The following is a 27,818-nucleotide window of genomic DNA, read 5'->3' as shown; positions in this document are numbered from 1 at the left end:
CAGGATTTCACGGACAATCCAAACAATGGGTATTTGCAAAGGGTAAGGTCAGGACTAACACTTTTCCTCAACTTCATATTATAATCACTATGCTACACCTAGTAAGAATTCTTCATTTATTATCAAGGAAGTCACTCCTTTGTGGTTATAAAAATCTAAGTGTCAGGCTTTTTTACATTGTGTAAATATATATCTGCCTTAATCCTAAAGAAACTTTTATTAGCACCTCAAGGATAAAAACCAGTATTATAATACATTTACACAGCACCAAGTGCACCATGCATAATCTAAGTGAGGAAAAAATGGCATAACTTATATATTCAAAGAAAACTTACCAGACAGTTGTTTCCACTTGACTGTCATTGAGCTGCCGGTTGTCCAGTTGTGCAAAAAGTGGGAAAAGCACTTGAATCCCTCCAATAGAATGAATTGCACTATGAATTGAATGTGTAACTATAGCTTTTACATCCTATGTTCAAAAACAAAAATGTTTATCACATTTTCTGAAGCATAATGTTATCACTATTTGCTCGTTCCAAACAACTTTGTAAGAAAATTAAATAAAATAGATATTTTAAAATCTATTTTTAAAATTTAAAAATCAAAATTATATAATTTTGATACACATGTAAAATAAAAGTTTGCAATATCTTTGCTAATCACTTAAATTTGAAATCTTAAGTTGAGATATTTTTACAAAGAAAATATGAAGTTCTAAATCAAAATATATTTTAGAATAAGAGACTCATGGATGTAAAGACACTCAGGCAATTTTTATGTTAGGGAGTTATACATTCTTAAAGCAAAGTATTTTTTAATATCTGCAATTATCTATTTAGTTAATTCACTGATTTTACTTCAAAGGATATAGAACATATAACAGAAAAAAAAGATTTTCTACTAAGGAGACAAGTCCAAGGTAAAATATATCACCAAAAAAAAGTAGAAGGCAAAAACATCATTCAAAGAACTAGAAAGCCAAAAAAGAAAAACAAAGAGCAACTGGAGATTTCTAGATGAGCAATGTTTAATATGTAAAATAAAGACACAGTGCTGATGAGAACATGAAGACTAAGCTACTATTCACCCACCTGGAGCATTAGAGCATGTGGGGAATGCACAAAAATTGATGCATTTTCCTTTGGTGATGATTCCAGGCACAGCTGAGCATCCGTGGCCTTAGCGTTATATGTAAATGCGATACTACTTGCAAGTTTCCCATCATACAGAACCTGTTTATGATGTTCTGCCAAATGAATATCACTCTCAGATTTAAACTTGAAGGTGCTCTGAAAAAACAAAACTAAATTAAACACTCTTTAAATGCAACATAATAAAACTCTCAAGTTTTAAAGAAGAGAAACATTTTAAACATTTAAAGAAGAGAAACATAATAAACAATTTGTTGTGACCCTTCCATGTGTCATGCACTAGTCAGTGGCATTATATTATTTTGTTATTCTCACTTCAGTTCTATGAGTTAATGCTAATAAACATGCTCAGATCTTCATATTCTCATTTTATTAAGTATTTTTGTGTGTGTGTGGAATGTTTTTATCTTATTTTATTTTTTTATAACATCTTTATTGGAGTATAATTGCTTTACAGTGGTGTTCGTTTCTGCTATATAACAAAGTGAATCAGCTATACGTATACATATATCCCCATATCTTCTCCCTCTTGCGTCTCCCTCCCACCCTTCCTCCCTATTCCACCCCTCTAGGTGGTCACAAAGCACAAGCTGATCTTTATTAAGTTTTTGATTATTTATAAAATAATTTTATTAGAATATTTTAAAGCCAGATGATATTAAATGTAAATAGGATTTTACTTTAATAATTCATAACATAAATTTAATTTTGCTTGTTAACAGTTTCAAATGTATTTATAAAAGTAAGTAATGGCTGGCACATGAATTACTAATATAGAAATGGCTATAATGGTTATCATTTGAGACTAAAAAAAATGTTTATTCACAAAAATATGTCTTTACTATAAAAAATTTATCAAGATAGTGAATATCAATTCTACTCCACAAAAAAATCACGATGGCCATGTTAAACCCCTAAAGAATAGATGACAATTACAATAGAAAATTGAAACAAAAAATTCTTTTTAAAAATATTTTAGGGCTTCCCTGGTGGCACAGTGGTTGAGAGTCGGCCTGCCGATGCAGGGGACACGGGTTCGTGCCCCAGTCTGGGAAGATCCCACATGCCGCAGAGTGGCTGGGCCCGTGAGCCATGGCTGCTGAGTCTGCGCGTCCGGAGCCTGTGCTCCGCAACGGGAGAGGCCACAACAGTGAGAGGCCAGCGTACCGCAAAAAAAAAAAATATATATATATATATATATATATATATTTTAATGAAATTATGAGTTAACTATATTAGGTAATAATACTGCAATATAAAATCCATCTGACTGCCTTCATCACTGGTTGCTTTAGTACTGTAAAATAAATATTTCAATATGTATTTCAGTAAAATTATAAATGCTCAAAATGTTTAAAATTTGGGTTTTTTTGGATGCTAATTTTTTAAAATTTTTACTGGAGTATACTTGATTTTAAATGTTGTGTTAGTTTATGCTGTACAGAAAAGTGAATCAGTTATACATATACCTACATCCGCTCTTTTGTAGATTCTTTACCCATACAGGTCATTGCAGTAAGTCCCCTACATATGAACCTTCAAGTTGTGAGCTTTCAAAGATGTGAACTGTGTTCACATGTCCAATCACGTAAGTTAATTCACATGTCTGGCATACATTGTCACGTGGGTGCATCCTCTACAAGTGGTTGTGCTTTTGTGTACTTTACTGTACAGTACCATATAGAGTACAGTAGTACAGTATCTTTATTTCAAGCCCAGGATGTCTGGAAGCAAACATCTCCTATTGTTGACGATCCTTCAGCTCTACCACCTCTCTCCTCCAGTCAGTAACTCTTCTTGCCTGTTCACTCGATGCCAGCCCCTGTATGTCTGCTGTTGTACTGTACTACTATACTTTTCAAGGTATTGTACTGTAAGATTAAAAATGTTTTCTTTATTTTTTGTGTTTGTTTTTTTATGGATTATTTGTGTGAAAAGTATTATAAACCTATTCCAGTACAGTATTATATAACCGACTGTGTAAGCTGGGTAACTAGGCTAACTTTGTTGGACTTATGAACAAATCAGACTTACAAAAGAGCTCTCAGAATGGAACTCATTCGTATGTATGGGACTTACTACAGAGTAATGAGAAGAGTTCCCTGAGCTATACTACTGTAGGTCCTTATTAGTTCTCTATTTTATATATGGTAGTGTGTATATGTCAATCCCAACATTTGTTTCTAACTGAATCTTTTAAAAGTAAAATTTCACAAATACGTTAGAATTTTGACTTATTTTGTGAGCCAATGATCAAAAGCACAATTAATTATTTTAGAGGAGTAAAACAAATGAGTTAATTTATAGAAATAAAATTATTTAGCTGAGGGAATTTGGGGGAAGAGTATACAGAACATCGAGACACAGGGGAAGGTGACCAAATAATGAAAGACTACAGGAGGTGGATAACCCAAAAGCAAATTGTAGTACAATCAAGTAGAGAAGTGATGCCTCCTTATGTTGATGATATTTTACTAAGAAAAGCAATGTGTAAATGATGGGAATAGCAACTGGAAAAAGAGCAACGTATGTTCTAGCTTAGCAGAGCTACCTTAAACTAAGGATTTTTTTTTAATTTGACATCAAAAGCAAAGGCAACAAAAGCAAAAATTAACAAGTGGGACTATATCAAACTACAAAGCTCTGCACAGCAACAAAGGAAACCATCAACAAAATGAAAAGGAAACCTACCAACTAGGAGAGAATATTTGCAAATCATGTATCTAATAAGGGGTTAATATATAAAATATAAAAAGAACTCCTACAACTCAACAACAAAGAAACAATTCATTTAAGAAATGTGCAGAAGATGTGAACATTTTTCTGAAAAAGACATAAGACACAGATGGCCCAAAAGTACATGAAAAGGTGCTCAACATCACTAACCATCAGAGAAATGCGAATCAAAACCACAGTGAAGTATCACCCCACTCCTGTTAGAATGGGTATCATCAGAAAAACAAGAGATGACAAATGTTGGTGAGGATGTACAGAAATGCAGAGAATGGCAAGGATGTCCACAGATAAATGAATGAACAAAGAAAAAGTGGTATATATGTACATTGAAATGTTATTCAGCCATTAAAAAAAAGAATGATATCTTGCCATTTACAACAACATGCATGGACCTTAAGGGCATTATGCAAAGTGAAATAAGTCAGACAGAAAAAGACAAATATCATATGATCCCACTTGTGTGTGGAACCTAAAAATAATAAGAATAAAACAATGAACTCATAGATACAGAGAACAGATAGGTGATTGCCAGAGACAAGGAGGAGGGGGGTGGCAAAATGGATGAAGGGGGTCAAAAGGTACAAACTTCCAGTTATAAAATGAGTAAATCATGAGAATGTAATACAGAGCATGGTGATTATAGTTAACAATACTGTATGATATATTTGAAAGTTGCTAAAAGAATAGATTTTAAAAGATCTCATTACAAGAAAAAAATTTTGTAACTATGTATGGTGATGAATGTTAACTAGACTTATTGTGGTGATCATGTTGCAATATATTCAAATATCCAGTCATCATGTTGTACATCTGAGACTAATATAATGTTACATATCAATTATATCTTAATTTTTAAAAGTCAAAAAAGTAAAAAGAAAAAAGGAAGTTCTGTAGAGAAATTTATATAGCAAACTAAAGATGAGATCATGAGTTGAAGAATTAAGATTACACAAAAAGGTTTGAACTGGGTGTGCATACTTCAGATATCTTGATTATCATCCATAACTGTTGCTTTTCCAATTGTTTTGTTGTAGCTAGGGTCAGTGGGAAACAGCTAATGGCTTCACCAGAAATATTGTTCATTATGAAGCATAAGTCAATATAAGGTAGGTCTATCCTAACACTATCCCCAAGTATCTTATAAAACATTTTACTCATGAAGCATGTATCCAACGATCAGATTATTCTGATGCTACAGTTTTAGGTTTTTTTGTTTTGTTTTGTTTATTTTAGCACCGCTTCCTAGAGGAGATTTTGCTTCCTAATTACAGACTTTGCTTATTGGTAATTTTTAAAAATAAAATATGGGCATTTCTGACAAATTTATACAAAAATTATTTTTCAATTAGTAAATCAAATATAAATAGCCCCATTAGATGATTTTTTTTTTTTTTTTTTTCTTTTTGCGGTATGCGGGCCTCTCACTCTTGTGGCCTCTCCCGTTGCGGAGCACAGGCTCCGGATGCGCAGGCCCAGCGGCCATGGCTCACGGGCCCAGCCGCTCCGCGGCATATGGGATCCTCCCAGACCGGGGCACGAACCCGTATCCCCTGCATCGGCAGGCGGACTCTCAACCACTGCGCCACCAGGGAGGCCCCCCATTAGATGATTTTATGCTGGTGTAATAAGAATCCTTTAAAAATGGTATTGCTAATAGGTTGATTCTTTTCAGCTGCAACAGATATTCATTCTTTGAACATGAATTCATATTAATAATGTTTACTCACAAATTTTTGCCCCAACAGTGAAATGCATGAAATAGTGAATCTAAACAACATGCTACAGTGTTCACTAATAATGAAGCATTTTAAATTTAAAAATGTATCCTAAAATATAAGCGACACCAGCAAAAACATGGCAAATTAGATTTCTTGCTTGCTTAAAATATGCTAAGATTACAGTCTTCCATATTAATTTAAAACATAAAATGTAATGTTAACTCTCTTTTTATGAGCTTTCAAAATAAATCTATATTTTAAGAATTTATTTTCCTAAATAAAATTCTATGCTTATGGCAGCGGTCCCCAACCTTTTTGGCACTAGGGACCAGTTTCATGGAAGACAATTTTTCCATGGAACAGGGGTCGGGGAATGGTTTCAGGATGATTCAACTGCATTACATTTATTGTGCACTTTATTTCTATTATTACTACATTGTAATATATAATGAAATAATTATACAACTCACCATAATGCAGAATCAGTGGGAGCCCTGAGCTTGTTTTCACTTGCCACTCACTGATAGGGTTTTGATATGAGTCTGCAAGCAATTGATTTATTATGGTCTCTGTGCAGTCAAACCTCTCTGCTAATGATGATCTGTATTTGCAGCCGCTCCCCAGCACTAGCATCACTGCCTCAGCTCCACCTCAGATCATCAGGCATTAGATTCCCATAAGGAGCACGCAACCTAGATCCCTTGCACGCGCAGTTCACAGTAGGGTTCTTGCTCCTATGAGAATCTAATGCCCCCACTGATCTGACAGGAGGCGGAGCTCAGGCGGTAATGTGAGCGATGAGCAGCGGCTGTAAATACAGATAAAGCTTCACTCACTAGCCCGCCGCTCACCTCCTGCTGTGCGGCCGCGTTCCTAACAGGCCACGGACGGCTACCGGTCTGTGGCCCAGGGGTTGGGGACCCCTGGCTTATAGAACAAAAACTAATTATTAGTATTAGTATCAAAATGTCTAGGAAATAGAAATTAAAAGTATAAATAAATGTATTTCAGAATTTCTCTAAAAAGGAAGCATGTAAAAACATTAAATATGTTATATAATCCTCAAATTGTCTGTTAACATGTCAAAGTGAGAGGGCATCAAATAACACGACTTCCTAATTCTGAAGAGCTGTCGTATTTACTGTTTTTAACAGAGAGATATAAGCATCCAACCCTTTGGAGAAGAATGCAGGTAAATAACATACATAGTAAAACAGACTTTACAAAAAAGTAGATGAAAATTGTTTTTAGACCACACACACTGTTATATCTAAAATTTTGAAGAATTTAAATCTGAAATTCTTTTCAAAGATTTAGATACACCAAAGTCTCTGCTTGTAACCAGAATTCATGCTGGAGGCAACCATATTTAATTGATGCCTACAATTAGACAATTTTCACAGTTCACCACGCTATACCACCTAGAATTTCCAGTGGAGCTTCAAGAGCAGCTTACAAATTTCAAATTGGCTCTAACCTATTGTTATATATTGCTAAACCTCTGACAGTTTACTTATTCTACCCGTTAAACAGCCCATCATGGGTAAAGACTTGCATAGCCATCTTTGTTTTCTTTGAAAGCTCAATTAAGAGTTGATGAGTGAGTTATTGCATCCACTATGGAAACAAGTATGGAGGTTCCTCAAAAAATTAAAAACAAAACTTCTATATGATACAGCAATTCCACTTCTGGATATTTATCTGAAGAAAACGAGAACACTAACTCAAAAAGATATATGCACCTCCATGTTCACTGCAAAGTTATTTACAATAGCCAAGACATGGAAGCAAACTAAGTATCCACTGATGGATGAGTGAATAAAGAAAAGATGGTATTAAGTATTCAGCTATAAAAAAAGGACATCTTGAAATTTGAAACAACATGGATGGACCTTGAGGGCATTATGCCAAGTGAAATAAGTCAGAGAAGGACAAACATCGCTTATCTGTGGAATCTAAAAATCGAGCTCTAGATAACAGAGAACAGACTGGTGATTGCCAGAGACAAGGGGGGAGGGGGTGGGAAAAATGGGTGAATGTGGTCAAAAAGTACACACTTCTAGTTATAAGATGAATAAATGATGGGTATATAGTACACAGCATGTTGATTATAGTTAACAATACTATATTTGAAAGTTCCTAGGAAAGCATATTTTAAAAGTTCTTAACACACACCAAAAATTGTAACTTTGTGAGGTGATGAATTTGTTAATTAGCCTTATTGTGGTAAATCATTTTGCAATATATACATATATCAAATCATTATGTTATACACCTTGAACTAAGAAATGTTATGTATCAATTGTATTTCAATAAAACTGGACAAAAAGCTTTAAAAATTTTAAACAAACAGAAATACCGTATTGTCTGTACAGTACAATATAGTTAAAAGCTGTAACTTCAAAACGAATTAGACTTGAGTTTGTAACCCAACTCTGTCACCTACAGATAACCACCCACAAGTTATCTGCCTCTCATCTGCTACACACCCAATACATAAAATAATATAAATAAAGCACTATGAACAATACCTGGTACTTTTAAAGCAAAATGGTAGCTGCTATTATCACTACTTCCTTTTCTACTTAATATTATACATTTTCTTTGTTAACTTTTTTTTTAAATGTTACTCATAAAACATTTACCATAAATGTTATGGTAATGGCATATTGCACTGACGACAGTGTAATTCAGATTACTGACATAGTTGCTAATGAGGCAAAGTCTCATTGAGCAGAACTTTAATTACCCAAACTAGAATTACTTAACACAAATATGAGAAAATGTGCCACAACACTGCTAAACTCAAAAAAACTAAGTTTATCTAATTGTTATATGAGCAGAGGCATGTTATTTTTCTAATACTAATCTCTGAAAACTTCACCAATGTCAAGAATATAGCCATTTTTTCACTGAATTTATGTTAGAATAATATATATTTGACAAAAGCTATTGCTTTCCCCAGAATCATTATGTGACAAATGATGCTGATATTAACATAGTAATGACATTCCAATATTCAAGGAATCGTATTTCCTGATGTATAATTAAGAGAATGTTGCCACTTGTACATTGTACAATGATTTTCTCCTCAAAACGAATAAATAATCCACCTGAATTCATTAAAAAATAATCATTCAAACTCTTAATATCTCCAAACTACTCAAGGAAAATACATATATAGGATCAAACCATTCTCTTGCTACAAATTTTTTGATAATTCCACATGACTGGAAAATCCAAATTCATTGTTTTGATATTCAAAACCTTCAATAACTTGGTTTCAACCTGTGATGATCACCCTCGCATTCTACCATACATTACACCATCTACTCTGTATTCTCCCATGAAGCCATGCTGGATTATGGCTCAATCCATGCACACATCCAGCACTCCCTTGCTTCTATCCCTTCAATCATGCCCACTGTCTCACATTCTATCATCACGTCCTGCTCACCCTCTCAATTATTTATTTTTTTCAAGAACCCTGAAAAATTTCCTTCTCTATGAAGAGCTCCTAAATCTTCTGCAGCTGGAATTAATCATCCTTCCCCAAAACGTTAATAGTATCTGCATTATGTTTCTTTTGTGGTATACATGTCAACTTTTCATTATCAACATTTACAGATACAATTATTCTCATCAAGTATAAGCTTAATCATTTTTAATCCCCAAAGCTTTAGGATAGCTCCTTGAATATAACAATTATTCAATACATTATTGAATTTTATTCAATCACATGCCCTACAATCATTATTACCAGATCCTGATAACAAAGAATGTAGAGGAAAAAAAAAAAGATTACAGTCACAAGCATGCCAACAAAGGGCAAATAGATTAACATAGAGTATTTCAATGCAAGAAGTGAAGTCAGGACTTCAACATAGTTGAAAATGACTCAACCAATCAAATCTTAAAAAGTTATAACAATGACATATACCACATTAGCAGAAGTGCCAAGTACCAGCACTATAATTACTGCAATATTTCAAATACTGAACAAGAGAAACACATCACTAATACAAACCAATATCTAAGAGAAATATTAAACATAATGTTAATAAACTACTTATACCAAATTAAGCAATCATTTACAAATATCAAGTAATTTTATGTAACTCATTCTTCTAATATAAGAAAAGTTATTTTTTTGTTTTTGTTTTTTTTTTTGGCTGCGCCACGAAGCTTGCTGGATCTCAGTTCCCTGACCAGGGACTGAACCCGGGCCACGGCAGTGAAAGCCTGGAATCCTAACCACTAGGCCACTAGGGAACTCCCCAAATATTTTTTTAACATGCATGTAGTTGCACAGAAGAATGGATATGTTGGTAGGTTGAAAGTTTTAAAAATTAAATTGCAAAAGCAATCAATATCATAGAATGATAAAAGATACACTTTTTAGAAATGATTTGATGGGGAAAATGTGTGAATAATTACAATCTAGTAGAGGAAACCCCTGAATTGTCTACACTACTAGTGTCATTCGTTTGTTTTGGTTTTGGTTTTGGTCACACCATGTGGCATGAGGGATCCTAGTTCCCTGACCAGGGATCAAACCCATGCCCCCTGCAGTGGAAGGGCAGAGTCTTAACCACTGGACCACCAAGGAAGTCCCTCATTCATTTGTTTAATAATTACTGAGCACCCGAGGACGTGGGCATAAACCTTCTCTAACTGGGTCGATACTCCAAAGTCTCAAACAACTGTGTGACCTCTGGGATCTCTCTTCTGCTCTTGGTAACATCTTCTTCCTCCCACGGCTCACAGCATCTCAACACGGGAACCCTGACAAAGACTTCTATCCCTACCCCAAGAGATTGCTCCTTTTCGATACCCTGCCCCACAAGTTCCAGCTGTTTCAGTACCTCAGAGCAGCAGGCCAAACCGGCTATGCCTGGCTTCTACCTCCTTTATGCCTCAATAAAAATATTAGCCCCAGCCAGAGAGCTGAGGTGATTAACAAGCTCATCTCAAAATGTTTTCCTCCTCTCAAGGATCTTGGGCCTGTGCTATGTGTACTGACAAATGTCTAAAAACGGATGCTTTGTGTATTTTGCCCATTTTCATAGTGATTTACAGTGGTAGGGCACATCTAGTACCAGTTATTCCATTATGGACAAAATCAGAAGTCAGGCTGAATGTTTTAAAAATGAATTAATTAAGCAAGAAATTTTGTAAACTGGATAGTAGGTTTTAAAAGATTATTTGTGAATTCTAATTGTCATCCTCAGAAGTAAAAGAAACCAGTTAAAGGGTACCAATTGATTTAAAAAAAAAAAAAAAAAAGAGTGTTTTTCAGTTGGATGAATTCATGAAAGGTAACAGAGGGAAGCAGATTTTTCCCCTACCAAGAGAAACAAAAATCACTTAATTTTTATGAACCTAAAGCTTCTGGGGCCTCCCTGAACTGTTTTTTGTTGTTGTTGTTGTTTTGAATTTATTTATTTATTTAATTTTATTTATTTATTTAAGTTATGTTCATAATATAATTTATATATTTCAAAATTTGAGATTTCAAATACCACATTAAGCAATATGGTTTTATAAAATTTATTATTTCAGAATTATGTCAAGAAAAGCCACAGCTTCAACATTAGAAAACATTCTAAAGAATAAAAGAAGTTCATGAAGGGAAAATACTTAAAAACTGAAAAAGCACCTTTGAAACAAAATGAAACATATAATAATAACTCAGTTCCAAAATACAGAGATGACTTTTAAACCACATTGAAGAAAGTCTATCACTATATATTATATTGTATCACATTTCACACCTAAAACTTTCCATAGAATTTATAATAAGATGGTTTTACTACCTTATATCCAGGTCCTAACTGATGAATTGCAAATATCTGCGCAGGGTTGAGGGCTTCACTGAACACATACACGGCACCAAGTTGACCACAGAATACCCTATTTGCATCAGCAGTTTCTGAAGATCCGAGAAAGCACTTGTCATAGCTCTATTTTTAAAAAGTCATAAAAAAATCAAATGTTTTATTTTGTAATGACAAAATATTTAAGGATACCTGCCTCAATTGTCAGGAATACCATAAAGCATAACAATAATAGCAGAAGAAAGCAACAATTAAGACTCTATGGAGTATTTAAATAATAAAAACCAACTAAAGATTTTTTAGGGAAAGTTAATCAGTCAAATGTTTCATATTTATGGGCAAGCAAACAAACAATAACCACCTACTCTATAATCGCCTGACCAACTTTCCAAATTCTATAGTTAAAAGCAAAAGGGCTTATAACTATTTATTTACAAAAGTAAAATTAATTTTAAAACTGTAATTATTTGTAATTGTCCATAGATAGTCATTTGAATCAACATAATGACTATTCCAAATTTAACCATAAACACATTGGACTGAATTTTTAAAATTCTACCTTATTTCTCCACTATGGATACATTTCTCTACACTAAGTTAAGGACACAAAGAAAAATCACTTCCTTCTCTTACATGAGTAGGAACTATGCAGCATCAGATAAACAATAATCACCAAAATCTCCTGACTAAAGCACATGGTACAGTGCTCTCCATCTGGGGAGTTCAGCACCTAAGAAACCGCACTTAACAAGACCCTTCCCACCTCTACTTCTTAAATCTCACCTAATATGTGGCCCCACCTATCCAGACCAGTGAAAGCAGTCACTGTTCAGTTCAGTTCTCCCAACCTCACAGGTTATTCTACACTGGAATAATGATAAGCAAGACATTATATATGTATGGAATCCCTTTGGTGCCTCAATAAAATAACCAAAAAATTGTGAATGAGGTAGAAAGAAAGAGACTCCTCATAAAATACCCAACCTTTAATTAAAAGTATAGGAAATTAAGAACTGACTGCATAATGTATGTGTGTATATGTGTTATTGTCCAGGCCTCCATTTCTTGGAATATTATTGCAAATAAGTGAAAAATCAGTCTTTTCTCCCTTTCTTTTTTTAAATATGACTACAGAGTTATGACAGTCAACAAAATCACTCTGCAATAGAAAAGACTGTCCCCTTTGGAGGGCAAATATGAAGCAGAATTTCATGTGAATATTCTAATTCTGAAAAAAATCATTCTCATAAATATTTATTGACTGTGACCCAACTAATAGTCACATGTTATACTTATTCATTCTGTTTAAGGTCTTGCTTTCCCATCAAAATAAGGTATAAGACACAACTTTTAATGCTTGAGATTCTGAAAAGAATAGAATACTGCATTTATATTTTTGACCTAATAATAATTTGGCCAAGCAATTTTCCTTTTTTTTTTGTATCATTAATCATATCTTTTAGCAATTTAATTATACTAAATTAAACCAAGAGTTCACTTAATAGAAAAAAATTTCAAAGTAAAACTATTGTTTCTACCAAACTATTTTATTATTCAATTCATGTTATAAACAGTGATAGATCAAACACTCAAATACATTAAAATACAGATATATAAAAACTTACATCATTTGTGTTAACATGCCAAGCCATATCACCATAGGACACCAGCTGTCCATTAACATAACACCGAATTTCACTGTTCCTCCATCGATTGTAAATGTGGACAATGCTGATCATGTACCACTTAAATGAAAAAAAAATTAGAATATCAATATGTAATGTTTAGTTATTACTGTTTAAAAGCAACCATAACATTTATCCCACACTACAAAAAATTGCTTGAAGGAATATTAATGATCATCCACTAGCATTTTCTCAAGTTCCCTTTCCCATTTCTCATTTTACAGTGAAAAAAATGACTCATAAAGAATAAATGTGTGATGGAGACGGAGTGAGAACCCTTTCAGCTCTGGACTGACACTCCTTCCACTATACCAAGATCCAAAAATTTTGGAAATACAATTATATTTATGCTCATTCATTTAATAACATTTGCATTGTGCCAGGCACTGCAAATACCCAGTTTTTACAGACAGACCATAGGTTCAAGCTCTTCTGGAATTTATGGAGCAGTGGAAGAGCCATACATTAGACAAGTAAACAAATACAGAATTAAAAATCATGATGATTACTATGGGGAAATAAGAACAGTGTAAACTAAGAATAACCTAGGATTCTACTTTGGATTGCACGGTCAGGAGAAATCTGTCAAGGAAAAAAATTTAACATTTATAATAAGATTTAGATAATTTCAATTCCACAATTTAGAATTATTAAATCCAGGAATAATTATATTTAACTTAATAATGTGTGACTATTAATTAAGAATCAAGGAATGAGTTTATACTCAGCTCTCATTTTATAGTTACCAGTGTCAACAAAAAGCATTTTAAAGTCTATTTTCATATGAGATGATTTAAGTTCTATAACAATTTGTGGATCTAATCCTTGGCCTCTTTGGAGTTAATAGCCTAATGCAGATAATATAGAAATATTATTTCTAAACTATAGAAAAATACAAATGATTTACAGATATTTAAACAATTATGCTTTCATCAGTTAAGAGAGATTTAGACTAGTTTTCCCCCAAAACATAAAAATATAAAGTACAAAGTTTGTTCTTCAGATTAGTTAAAAGCACTATTCAATTTATTTCATACATATTTTACATAATATAAAGTCATAAGAGTAATTCTTAACCACTAAAATATTAATCATTTCAAGGTATCTGAAATACTTTGAACAAAATTTAATTTTATTCATTTTGATTTAGAAAATAAAAATAGTGCACTGAACAACTCACAGAAGACAGTAATACAAATAACACTTTTCCTCAATTACATAAAAAAAAAAAAGTCAGGTCAAACCATTTAACCCCTAAAACACGTCTGTTTTAAAGCTGTTTTATTCTAGATCATCCTTAATTTATTGCAAACTGAGGCTTTCACCTGACCTGAAAGTAACATATATGTTGGACCTGATTAAAATTAGAAGAAAATCTTCAAAGTTGGTCATTTAGTGACTCATGTTTCTAAATATTATAAAATTATCAAGAAACTGAGCTTAAAATAAATTTAAGAAAAATCTTATTGAAGTTTACATGTGTAAGAATTAAAATTTACCTCTCTAACACTCACTGAGTTAAAAAAATTTCAACCAGAATGCTATCTGGGTAAAACAGGAGATACAATCTTTATATTTTGGGATAAAATTTTTAGAAATTTTAAGTGTCTAAATACAATAGATATAAATAAATGTCTATTAATAGAAAGGTATTTTCTGTTGCCCAAAGACAATTTTAAGATAATATATGAAAATTATGAAAAACTGTTCCTAATACATACCTGATACCCATAAATAAGACACCACGGACTATATTTCTATTTATTTTTTATCTACTATTTCTTCATTATGAGATTTTTTCTGATAAAATTGATATTTACTCCTCAAAGTCGTTCATTCAAAGAACTTACTGTGGGCCTACTTCATGGCAAGTGTCCCCCAGATTGTAGGCACATAAAGAAATGTAACATATACAGCCTAAAGGAGGTTTCATTAGAGAAACAAACATGAAAACAACTATAAAACAATGGATAATACCTAAATTACACATATGTGAGCAAAAGATGTAATGACTGAGGGTAGGTAGAAAGGAAAGACAGAGAAGGAAGGCTAACCGAGAAGAGTTCACTAAAAGAGTAAAATAAAGCTTAAGACTAAACCTGAAGGATGAATAGATCAGCTGAGTAAACAAGGGGGAGACATTCCAGGCAGAAGAAACTTAATATAGTACATGGAGCACAGTGGTTTGACAAAACTTTTCTCAGTGTTCAGGTGTGGCAGGCAAAATAGACAAAGACCAGATCATAAAGAGACCCATAGTTCCCCTTTTGTCATCAGCCTTTACTTTTTGCATAATGTGGTATAACTAAAGAATTTTGAGCAGGAAAGTGAAATGATCATCTCCATAGTTTAGGAACATAACTGGCAAAAGTAAGGAAGTGGGGCAGTTAGGCAAGTGTGGATGAAGATAAATGAAAACCACAGCAGAAGTCCAGGTAAGAAAACCATAGGAGCCTACACTAAGACAAAGGCATTGGTAATTTTAAAAAGCGGGGACAGGAACTAACTAACAGAACTGACTGGAACTGCTAATATAGAAAAGGGGAGTCTAAGATGGTTTCCAATTTTTCACTTAAATGCGTAGTGGTACCATCAACTTAAGATAACTAATATAGTTATCCAGTTATTAGCCAGATAATTAAGTTTGGAGTTATAAACAGAGTTTGCTTTTGGTCATAACACTAACATAAAAGGTTAAATGGGTGAATAAATGAATACACAATTTAATGAATGAATTGATCTCAGAACGAAGAGTACTTATTTATAGGAAAATTAACCTTTCTATTCTCTTTCCTTAGTAAATCAAGATACTCTACAGATAACAGACAAGTGACTTTTTAAATCAAAAGAGCCCAAGTTTTGACTTGATATTTTTTTGACTGAAGGAAACAGGAGTAAACTTGGAGACTATATATGCATACTGATATTATACATGTATGTTGAGGTCTACATTTAGTTTGAAACTCAAAAATAGGTTTATAAAAGAAATACAACAACAGGAACAAGATAAAAGGATGCATATTAAGAATTCATCAGAAAAATGTAATATGATATTTATACAAATATCAATTGTAGCTAACACGCATTGAGTAAATTTACTACATAGTAGGTAATGTGCTAATTGTATACATTCACTTTCACAAGGTCAAACATCTGGTTAAGTGGTACCACTAGGAAAGCACTTTTTGATAGTCTAGCTAAACCCCTTATTAGGAAGGATAACAACTTAGCTAGGGTATACCCTGGAAAAACTAAAGAAAGGGAAAAAAATAAAAAATGGAGTTATCTCGAATAATGAAACAGTAAAATCAAATACTAATGATTTTCAAGGTTTATAAAAATCTTTACAGAAGGCCTTTCAAAACCCACATAACTCCCTGATCCTGCTCCTAACAAGATATATAGAGAGAGACCTATTACAACTGGGAATGCATTTCTCAAAGGGGAAAAATGTAAAGACAGAGCGGGGGAGAGAGAGAGAGAGAGAGAGAGAGAGAGAGAGAGAGAGAGAGAGAGAGGGAGAGAACAAAGGGGTTGAATTGCTTTTTTTAGTTAATGGCAACTTTATTTGATCCTTAACTTGATGCTAAGTTTTCTTATTTATACTCTTTAAACCACTGTTTCTTAAACTTGTCCGATGAGAAAAATCACCTAGAGCATTTGTTAAAAACTCATATTCCTGACATGAAAATGATAATTCCACGAATCTGTATTTCTAACACGCTTCCACTAAAATTCTAAATAATTTGGCACATCTGGCAAACTCTGTCTGGGTAGCATCCCAAATCTAATAAATCAGAATTTCTAGAGGAGAGGCAACGAAATTTATATGAAAAAAAGTGGGATTTGTATCAAGAAAAAAATAACTCCCATTCTAATGTATAAATTTATTTAGAATCATTGCTTTTAAGCTATTTTCTAAGTATATATTAATGAATTATTGTTAAATTGATGTTCTTTAATAGAAATAATTATTAAACTATCCCTTACATAAGAGAAAGATTTTTATTAGACTCATGTAAAAATAAAACTATATATTTGAAAACCCCCTCCAAAATAATATTTTCTTCAGTATGTGGCACAATACACATGGGATCATAAGCAAACAAGAAAACAAACAAAAAAGAAAGAAAAAGAATCATTCTTTTTCTTTCTCACCACCTTATATGGGCTCATCAAATCTGTTATGGTTGTTCCTGTGGATAAGGGGTAGAGTATGCCCTGAAGAAGGTGAACAAAACCACTGCTCTATATCCAAGAAAGACCCTTGAACCTGGAAGGGGGACCAGGCCTTAAACATGTGGGAAGGAGAACTATACTTCTTATTTTTTTTATACAGCAGGTTCTTATTAGTTATCCATCTTATACATATTAGTGTATATATGGAGAACTATACTTCTGTCCCTTGTTTTTTTAGACTCTGGACTTTCAAATGTTTGGTTACTGTGGCAGAAGATGGAGTCCGGTAAACAAAAGAAAGATCTTTCTAGTAAATCCCAGCTGATAATGAGTGAATTATATCTATATATCTAATGATACAGTTGCATATTTCTCTGCATTTCCTCTTGTTATTCTTTACCTTTAAACAGACTTTTAAAAGTATGTTTCAACTTGGTCTCTGAATATCCATATTCTAGCGGATATTAAGCAAAGGTATATTTCATGGGTCAAAACATTAACAGGAGAGCAACATCCCTCTCCTTGAAGCCAGCATTACTGACGAAGCTGAATTTAGTGAAACCTTCAATCTCAGGAAACAAGATTCAGGGCTGCTAGGATCAGCTGAATCTCCCTTAAGAAAAGTCTCTCTGTATTACCAAACCTGGAAGTTTAACATTAGACTTAGAAAGGGAGTTCATCATCTATAAATCCATAGTGGAGGACAGCATACACACACATACACTAACCAGTTACTCTGAAGTTTGAATCTCTAGTCTAACACTGGTTCTGTTACCTAAACCAAATAAGGTTAGAGGAAGAAGGAGGAAGAAGAATAAGAAAAGAGAGAGGAGGAAGAGGAGAAGAAGGGGAAAGAAAAGGGAGATGAAAAGGATGAGCAAAAGAGAAGGAGGTAAAGGAGGGAGGAGAGACGGAGGAGGAGGTAAATGAGGAAAGGGAGAGAAGAAGGTAGAATTATAATTAGAGTAACATAATTCCTCAGATCTACAATTAAAGTCACAAAGTTCATATAAAAGTTTGCCTTGGAATAATCTTTGAATTAATAATGATTGTTGAAATACTTTAATATTGTTTTCATAGATGTAAAGAAAATTTAAAAGATACTGCATAATTTCTGTATATTATATAGTACATTTACATATTATACACAAATTATATATAATAATATATTATAAATAAATTATATATAATATATACCAAAATTTTAGGATCAGAATGAAGATCTAAGAATGTGGCAGTTGTTGGCATTTGAAGTTAACTGTGTTTTCCATTAAACCTGTGCAAAACACTTTTTCAAAAAGCATAAAATCTCTCTTAATGGTCATGGATATTGCTCTATTCTCTACAATTCCAAAAATTAACTTAGCTTTGCAATATGCATTATTATGCTGGAACAACAACAAAAAAGGCTAGTAAGCTTTAGATTTTAAATGTGTATAACATAGCAACAACCTAAATTACTTGGTCTTTATTGCCATGACTACTTTTCTTCTTACTGCCACATGGAAAAGGTTCTTGGGATACTTACCTACAAAGAAGCACTGATCACAAGGCATGCCCTTTTTGTCACTGTATCAATAGTAATACCTCATTTATTTCATAATACGGGGAAATAAACTGCTCAATATAAATTAGCTGTCCAAATAAATGTAACTTACTCCTTTAGGAAACAAAAGGGTTTTTGGTTGTTAAAGTCATATTTTACTTATTTATCTAACATATATCATTGATAGTCTACCAAGTTCAATATTCTGTGTTAGGCATATGAGGAAATACAAAATTGAATCTAACACATTAGCTTAGTCTCAATAATTACTAAATAATGCACATATAAATGAATAATAAAGGTTTAAAAGAAATAACAGCCATAAGAAATACTGAAATAATATGCAGAAAGAGAGACTGTATCTGGGGAGCAAAGCAAGGCAAATCAGGGACGGATTCCATGGAAATCTTATGTGAAATGGAACATAACAATGGGGTGGGATTTAAGACCTAGAGCTGAGAGTAAGGGGACAAGTAAATGTATTTCAGGCCAGAGACCGAACATTTGAAAAGGAAAAGATAAAAAAGTGAAGCATGTATATCAGCTCAGTTTTGCCAAAATAAAAGGTTTAAGTAAAGAGCTGAAAATAAAATCCAAATCATGAAAGACTAGGCTAAAATTTTTAATTTATTCTGTAGTAAGTAAGAAGTAAATGATTGGTTTGAACAGTGAAATAATATGATCAGGAATATAAATCAGGAGGAGGAAGAGGAGGAGACAGAGGGTCCAAGATAAAAAGAGAGCAATATGAGGAATTTAAGCAACATGTAAAGAATTTTATAAAGGTGAAAGCTGTATTTCAGCGATACTAAGTATAGGACTTGGAAATTTAACTGACTGATATAAAGATCAAAGAGGGGCTGAAGCTGACTCAAGTCCCCACTACTATGAAGACAGTAGCCTCTTAATCAAAACAGAGGACTTGGGCTTCCCTGGTGGCGCAGTGGTTGAGAGTCCGCCTGACGATGCAGGGGACACGGGTTCGTGCCCCGGTCCGGGAAGATCCCACGTGCCGTGGAGCGGCTGGACCCGTGAGCCATGGCCGCTGAGCCTGCGCATCTGGAGCCTGTGCTCCGCCACGGGAGAGGCCACAACAGTGAGAGGCCCGCATACCGCAAAAAAAGAAAAAGAAAAGAAAAAAAAAAATCAGAGGACTTAAGAACATGAATGATATGGGACTGGGATGGCAAATTCAATGTTACACATTCTAAGGCTGCAGGGCCAGAAAGACATTCACTTGGCCATATCTCATAGGGAGATGGGAATATAAGAATAAAGCTCTGGAAATAAGAATAAGAGAGGAAAGCTATCATAAAACTGAATAAAAATTCCCGAAAAAACATAAGCTCCACAAAAGCAAGGATGCTGTCTGTTTTGTTCACTGTCGTATCTCCTGTGCCTACAACAGTGTCTGGCACTCAGTAAATACATACTGAATGTTCACTGAAAGAATGCCATACAACAGATCACAGCAAGAGAATGAGAGAGGTCAGGTGCCTGATCTTTTTATGTCAAAAGTTAGATAGAAGGGCTTCCCTGGTGGCGCAGTGGTTGGGAGTCCGCCTGCCGATGCAGGGGACGCGGGTTCGTGACCCGGTCTGGGAGGATCCCACATGCCGCAGAGCGGCTAGGCCCGTGAGCCATGGCTGCTGAGCCTGCGCATCCGGAGCCTGTGCTCTGCAAGGGGAGAGGCCACAACAGTGAGAGGCCCGCCTACCGCAAAAAAAAAAAAAAAAAAAAAAAAAAAAAAAAAAGTTAGATAGAAAAGTAGAAAGAAAATGCAGATAAGGATAAGAGGAAAGCAGTAGGAGTCACGAGAAAACCAATAAAAGAGAATATTACAGAAGTCATAATAGGTGAGTTTTAAGAGTGGGAATGGTGAATTGTGTCATTCTCAATAGATAATTTACTTATACCTACCTTGCGTGGTTGAAAATCATACTTCACACAGTGCTGAAAACCTTTTCCTTTGGACTTCAGTGATGTGACTATCAGGCAATTGCCAACGAAATGAGCAGAGTAACCAACTCCTTTGCTAGTACGAAAACTGCAAAGAAAACTGAGAATAGTATAATATCCTCTGTGACAAAGAACAATATATCTAAAGATTAGTATTATACAAATAATATAAAACATAATTATAAAAATAAAACTTACATCCCTATAGAGTAGAAGGGGTATTACATGTACCAAATAAAGACTAAAACATGAAAAGTTTAGAACAGCTAAAAGAAGGCATTTAAATTGGGAAAACAGAAGACTATAGAACCTATTAATATTTCAATTTAAAACATCACAAATACATAAAAACAAATTAATAGCCAACAAAAGCCTACCAAGTAGATTTCATATACCTTCAATGACCACCTGGAATTAACAAATACAGAAATCATGTACACAGTTAATGTTTTCAAAATCAACTTGCTCTTTAATTCTACTATATCTTTGAAAATAGCTTACAACTTTACCAAAAAAAAAGTCACAGCCAATTTTGATAAATAACGTAGGTAATCAAGCAAAGGAATACATTTTCACTCAAAAAAAGAAAAAAGATGTGACTATGAAATATAGTTATTTTCTTCTAGAGGAGCAGTCCTCCAGCTGTGAATTCAATCACAATATATACTAAAAAAAAAAAAAAGAACAAAACCTGTAAATGCTTTGACAAATGACAGTATTATTGAAATAAAAATATGATCTCCCAAAATGAGCTTTCTTCTTTTTTTTGAAATGTACACAACATATGATCTTATGTAAATGGTATCACATCTTGTATGGCACAGTGAGCATTTAGAGATGACTTTTTTTTTTGGCTGTGCTGGGTCTTCGTTGCTGCCTGTGGGCTTTCTCTAGTTGCAGCGAGCAGGGGCTACTCTTCGTTGTGGTGCGCGGGCTTCTCATTGCAGTGGCTTCTCTTGTTGCGGAGCACGGGCTCTAGGCACCTGGGCTTCAGTAGTCATGGCTCGTGGGCTCTAGAGCACAGGCTCAGTAGTTGTGGCACACAGGCTTAGTTGCTCTGCGGCATATGGGATCTTCCTGGACCAGAGATCAAACCCATGTCCCCTGCATTGGCAGGTGGATTCTTAACCACTGCACCACCAGAGAAGCCCCCAAAATGACCTTTCTGAAGTTCATCCCCATTTATGTTTGGAAGTTCAGATGCTTGTTAAAACTCTCTCTCATTACTATCCATATATAACCTTTTGTAATAGAGTTTACAAGTTATTAATAGCTCACATTTTTCTACACTCACATTTCTGAACAGTCATTGTACAAAAAGCACTTTAAATATTATGCTACCATTAAATCCTATGTGATAGGTACCATTATTATCCTCATTTTACAGTTGAAGACACCAAAGCACAGGATAAACAGTAAATGGTAGAGGCAGAACTTAAACTCAGGCAATCTTATTTCAGAGCATGGCAAGTATGAAATGAGGCAATACATGTAAGCACTTATAATGCCTAGTACATATAGTAAGGTAACAAACGGAACTTTGATGTTCTTATTACTTGGCATTATTGGTAAACTAAAATTATCAAGTTCCGAGTCCTTACAGGTCAACCCATTGTTGGGTTGATGAATCCATTCTGTTAGTTATCTACCAAATAATTAATCTTATCTAATTATAACTTCTCACATGGTTATCAAAACCAATATTTTTAAAGCATACCTTAATTACGCTCACAGAACCATGTTAAGTCAAAAAGCAAAGTGAATGAAATCTGGTAGGAGTTTGTTGTTGTTGTTTTGGGTTTTTTTTTTCACTAAGAACACACAATTGATCTATGCAGACTGGAGATAGGAGGTCTGTAACCCCTGACTCTTAAAATGTAATTGAGGAAAAAAATAGTGAGGCAGGTTGCCTAGAATCAACAGCAAAAAATGAATAAAATAAACGGACATAACTGTATCTTTGTAGTTTTAACATATATATATTTATTTACTTATTCTATTTAATATGTTGCCTTGACACTTGACACTATTACATATTTACAAGATTGAAATGCTTAAGACAAAAGTACTAAAATTAAATATATTACTTACCAATAAAGATAAGGTTTATCCTTATCAACATTAATGTTATTTAATGGATCCATACGAAACCAAGTGTTTAGGGTGAAGCCATTCTGATAAGGCCACTTTGCAATAGGAGGCAAAGCAATTGCCTACAAGGTAATGGAAAAAGATACAAAAGTATCAGTTAAAGAAAATGTAATAGTAACTAAGGTCAAGTATGGCTTCCACAGATTAAAAAACAATGAAGGTATAAATATCAAAGAATCATGGACAAATACAAAAATAGAAACTATTATCATATTAAGATAATCTATTAATATTGTTTTTTGACTCTAGAAGCATTATTTTCAAATATTCAATGAATCAAGTTTCATATCTAAGTTACGTAGTAGGGTTCAGACTGTATTCCAAGAAGTCCACCTCCAAGTTCACCAATATACAGTCCCTTATACATATGCTCCAGAATTTTCAGTTTTCTATAGTTTATGTTAGGTTTTCAGTAATATTTCACTTGATTAAAGAAAGCTGAATTTTCAAATCCAAAAGCAATAGAGAAGTTAATGGAATAAATACTGAAGAAATGTAAGAATTAAGAAATATTAATACAAAAGCAAAAGATTTATCATTCAGAAACTGAACCATTGAAATTTATGACCAAAAACAATTCAAATCCACTCACAAGTAGGGAAGGAATAATATTCAGTTGGTAATAGTAATAAAAAAAATCTAGACATTCTAAGGAAAAAATGAGAAAGTGATATATAACTTGACTTGAAGACAAAAAAACACGAGTGGATTTACTTATCTTTCTATGAGGTATCTAAATTCCTTCACATAAAAGATAAGTACCCTTTATGATTTTTTAAAAATTTATTTATTTTATTTTTGGCGATGTTGGGTCTTCATTGCTGAGCGCAGGCTTTCTCTAGTTGCGGCGAGTGGGGGCTACTCTTCGTTGTGGTGCACGGGCTTCTTTCTCATTGCGGTGGCTTCTCTTGTTGCCGAGCATGGGCTCTAGGGCGCAGGCTCAGTAGTTGTGGCGAACGGACTTAGTTGTTCCGCGGCATGTGGGATCTTCCCGGACCAGGGCTTGAACCCGTGTCCCCTGCATTGGCGGGCAGATTCTTAACCACCGCACCACAAGGGAAGCCCCCGTTTATGATTTTATAACTGATCTGTTCCTCCAAACAGATCCTTCATATTGCTGATAATGACCTTACTCAAATATAACATATAGCTTCCATATAAAAATCCTCTGCATATAAAATGAAGTTTAAATTTCTTCAGGTTATACAAGGCTGTTCACACATATTGTGGCTCCAACAAACCCTTTCAATCTTATTCTCTTCTTGTACCTTACCCCACTTTCCAAAGTATATCTAAACATAGCAGCTGTTCCCCTGTTCTGTTAGAGCTCCCCTTTTTGTACATGATGCTACTTCTGTGCAAAACACTTCCTCCAACAAGAGCCCAATTACCCTCAATACCAGGCTAATATCTCCTTCTCCTGTGAAGCTTTCCTGGACTTCACCCCAGCCTAGTTTCTCTTTTCATTGTTTTCCCATAGCACTTAGTACCTAAATCTACAATAGCTTATTCTAACAAGCTGCTTTTGTGTCTACCAATGAGTTCCCAAAGAGTAAGAAATATAGTTTATACTCCCAGCATTGAGACTTAAGACATAGAAAATAATCAATATGTGATCAATGAAAAATCTCAAAGTGGCAAAGCGCCTGCTGCATAAAAACAAAACGAAAACACATACACAAAAACACATAAACACACATACCATTTCAAATGAAGACTCAAACCCTAACAATGAATAAAAATTTTCCTATACAATGTCCTTTCAGATTTTAATATTTAAGCAATTAGTCCAGGCACTTTAATTGTCAATACAGCCTTTTTTCGACTTTTTAAAAAGGGAAATATTTTACTTTGTTTTTTTTGTTTGCTAGCAAAATGCAATTCTTGCCAAGTTTACTGCTGGTTAATACCTCCATAAGCTTCACTAATCCAGACTTCACTTACTATAGCTGCTTCAGAGTACCAAGGTAAACAGGAGAAATATTTATTGAGGACATTGAAAAGTAAAGTGATTCTATAGAATTATAATAATAGCTTAACAAATATATTAATTTGCTCATAATGCCTGTGGAACACGATTGGAACGGGCAGATTCATGGTTTCCAACCTCTGGCCACAACCAGCATACCCAAGTGCCCTTCCATACCAGCCACAGCAGTCCATGACAGCACTATCATAGCGGCGTTAATAAGCATGCAGAGTGCAGCCCATTCCTTCTCTTTTCCCCCATTACTCCACATGCCCAAGAGATCTCTTACTTCCAACCAGTGGCCCTAGCACTTTCTATATCATCAGTCTCATCATCTGGTCTACTGAGCCCCACATTGGAACTTATACGCTGCATTAAACTAAGAGATACAGCAAAGAATTTGAGACAAGCTGTTCTTCAAGTTTTCCAGAACTACACTTCCACCACAGTAGGACTGAAAGAGTTCTAAATCACATTCAGTTGCAAACACTAGTGAACCAAAATACAACAGAAAAAAGAAAAAAATCTCACAAAAGGAAAAGCTAATAAGCTTTAGTGATAATGAAATAATAATAGTCTTTGGCCTTGCTACAACTGGTATGAAACACCTAAGAGGCTCTAGGACTGCATTTTTCTCAGTTTCATTGTGGACTTCTAAAAATTCCATAGATAAATAAGGATCTTTATTATGGCCAATCTCTTCAACAAGACAGTTACCTCTACTCAAGGACATTGTCTTAAAACTATTTTTTATTACATATGTATTTTAAATTTATTATATTTTTACTGAAGTATAGTCTTCAATATGTAACAGCTAGAAAAAATGTTTTAGGGATCTGAACTCTCCCATTTCTAGAGGGTATGCCTCAACTTCCTGCTCCTACTTACCTACCAACCAGCTCCTTCTTACAGTACACATTGTATCCCTAGCCTTTTTCAACTCTTTAACTGATGCATACACTCTCCCTTAAGGCACAAAAGCTAACTTTGTAGAGTACTGCCTTACGTGGAATCCAGGCCCATTTACTCCCCAACCGTTTGTGCCTGATCACCCATTTTCTAGACTCTTTATATTTCCTTCTAATCCCATGGCGATAACGGCATGACCTTTGGACTATCTCCGTGATTTTGGATTTAAGCTGCCTTCACATTTCCTCTGTATTTCCTTCTACAATACTTTGGTATCCACAATTGGGTATCCCTCATTGTGCCCAGTGAGTCCATCGGACTCTGAAATCTATATCCCTCACTGTCTCCTAGACTAGCTGACTCCAAAATTTATATTCTTATCTGTTGCAATTTGCAAAAAAAATGATTTCAGATAGGATGTTTTCAGTTAACTATTTCAGTGAATAGAAAAGTGTACTATTTCTTAAATTAAGCAAATTCAAGAAATAGATCATAATCATGAAAAGCAAATCTATATAGTATATCCATAAAGGTCACAGAGCACGTAAAATGCCATCTTACATTTGTCATTCACCTTTACACTGATCACTGTAGAATTCAACTAACTCCCTGTAAGTATTACCAAACTGCTCATATGGCGGCAGCAGGCTCATAGTAAGGCATCTCCACAATATAGAATACAATTCAGAAGGCCTAGCATATATGGTTATTTTAGAGGGAAAGTAAGTTGTATCATGATTTTAATCATCCAAAGGCACTGCTATGAGCAGTGGTCCAAACAGTATGTACCCTCTTGTTACTAAGATGGCACTGGTTCATGCTCATCCAGAAGCAGATTATCAAACACACTGTAATGGTAAGGGTTTTAAAATCAGCTCCTATCTGAATTTCTCAGCAGTTCAATAGCAGAAGTAACATGTCTGAAAATTAGCCAATCCGTTGTTAAATGAAACGCTGGATTTAAGGCCAGACAAATTTTGGTTCAGGTTGTGACTCTACTTTAAGACTCTGAACAATGCTATACTGTAGAGGCTTACTTAGTTTTCTCAACTGATGTAACAACAATAATATCATTTATCTTATATAGTTTGTATGACTCAAATGAAATAATAGTTATAAAAGTTCTAGTTCCTTCCCTGCTTCCTCCTCTACAAAGAATATACTCTTGATCCAAACTACCCTTTATGGAAATGAGTGATGCAGGAAAAACCAGGAAAGGCGGAAGAGATAGTATAAGTCCACCAATATCCCCTGAGCAAAAACAATTCAACCATACACTACTACTAACATATAAATAAAATTATCTGTGTGTGTGTGTATGTGTGTGTAAAATGCATTGCATACCAATAGGTAATTGGTGACGAAATGGCTAAAAACAGCATTAACTGCCATCTTACTGAGGCAATTCAGGCAATTTATTAAAACAGAGTTATTAATTCCATTTTAATTAAACTTTGTTAATTCTATATATAAAACAGCAACTTGCTTATGTTTCAGTCAAAACACTTTGCTCTTCTTCCCCATACCTTAGACTGAAATCTATCAGATGTCAGGTCAACAACAGCTCTGTAAAATGTATTAGAAATACATATGTGTATAAGTAGAACTATTACATATAAAAGAACCCTCATCCCCTTAGGGACAGCAACAGTGTTTTCTCTGCTAAGTACCACAATATACATACATATTATATATGCTCTACACTAACAAACTGATATGTAAAATGATTTGCTTCCATCTTGAAAGTGTTTTGTTTTTATTTTAACTTTCCTATTTTTGTTTCACAATTGGTGGAAACTGTAACTTAAAAGATTAGTAACAAAATAGTCAGGAAAAAATATAAAATTAGGATAATGGTTGATGAAATAGGAGATTGAAAGGACATTTAAGTACCTGTAATAACCAAAGAGCAATAAATATTTACATTATGTTTTACAACTTATATAGTGCTTAAATAGTATATTATTTCAGTACAGGC

At 34.1% G+C, this 27,818-nt stretch overlaps 1 protein-coding gene across 4 annotated transcripts in view; it reads right to left on the bottom strand.

The window, feature by feature from the left end:
- NBEA (neurobeachin) overlaps positions 1 to 27,818 on the bottom strand; it is a 613,622-nt gene that overhangs the window by 510,950 nt on the left and 74,854 nt on the right. For all 4 annotated transcript variants that reach the window (XM_081214387.1, XM_081214388.1, XM_081214389.1 and 1 more), the window contains exons 5-10: positions 22,903 to 23,024; positions 20,773 to 20,899; positions 13,068 to 13,187; positions 11,422 to 11,568; positions 1,092 to 1,289; positions 336 to 469 (exon numbers count right to left, since the gene is read on the bottom strand). In XM_081214387.1, coding sequence (XP_081070513.1) covers positions 336 to 469; positions 1,092 to 1,289; positions 11,422 to 11,568; positions 13,068 to 13,187; positions 20,773 to 20,899; positions 22,903 to 23,024 — 848 coding nt within the window. The remainder of the gene's footprint in view (positions 1 to 335; positions 470 to 1,091; positions 1,290 to 11,421; positions 11,569 to 13,067; positions 13,188 to 20,772; positions 20,900 to 22,902; positions 23,025 to 27,818) is intronic.

This window comes from Mesoplodon bidens, assembly GCF_964165515.1.
Source record: "Mesoplodon bidens genome assembly, chromosome: 17".
Taxonomy (NCBI): Eukaryota; Metazoa; Chordata; class Mammalia; order Artiodactyla; family Ziphiidae; genus Mesoplodon; species Mesoplodon bidens.
The sequence above is the reverse complement of the archived record's forward strand: the minus strand, read 5'-3'. Positions and strand labels throughout refer to the sequence as shown.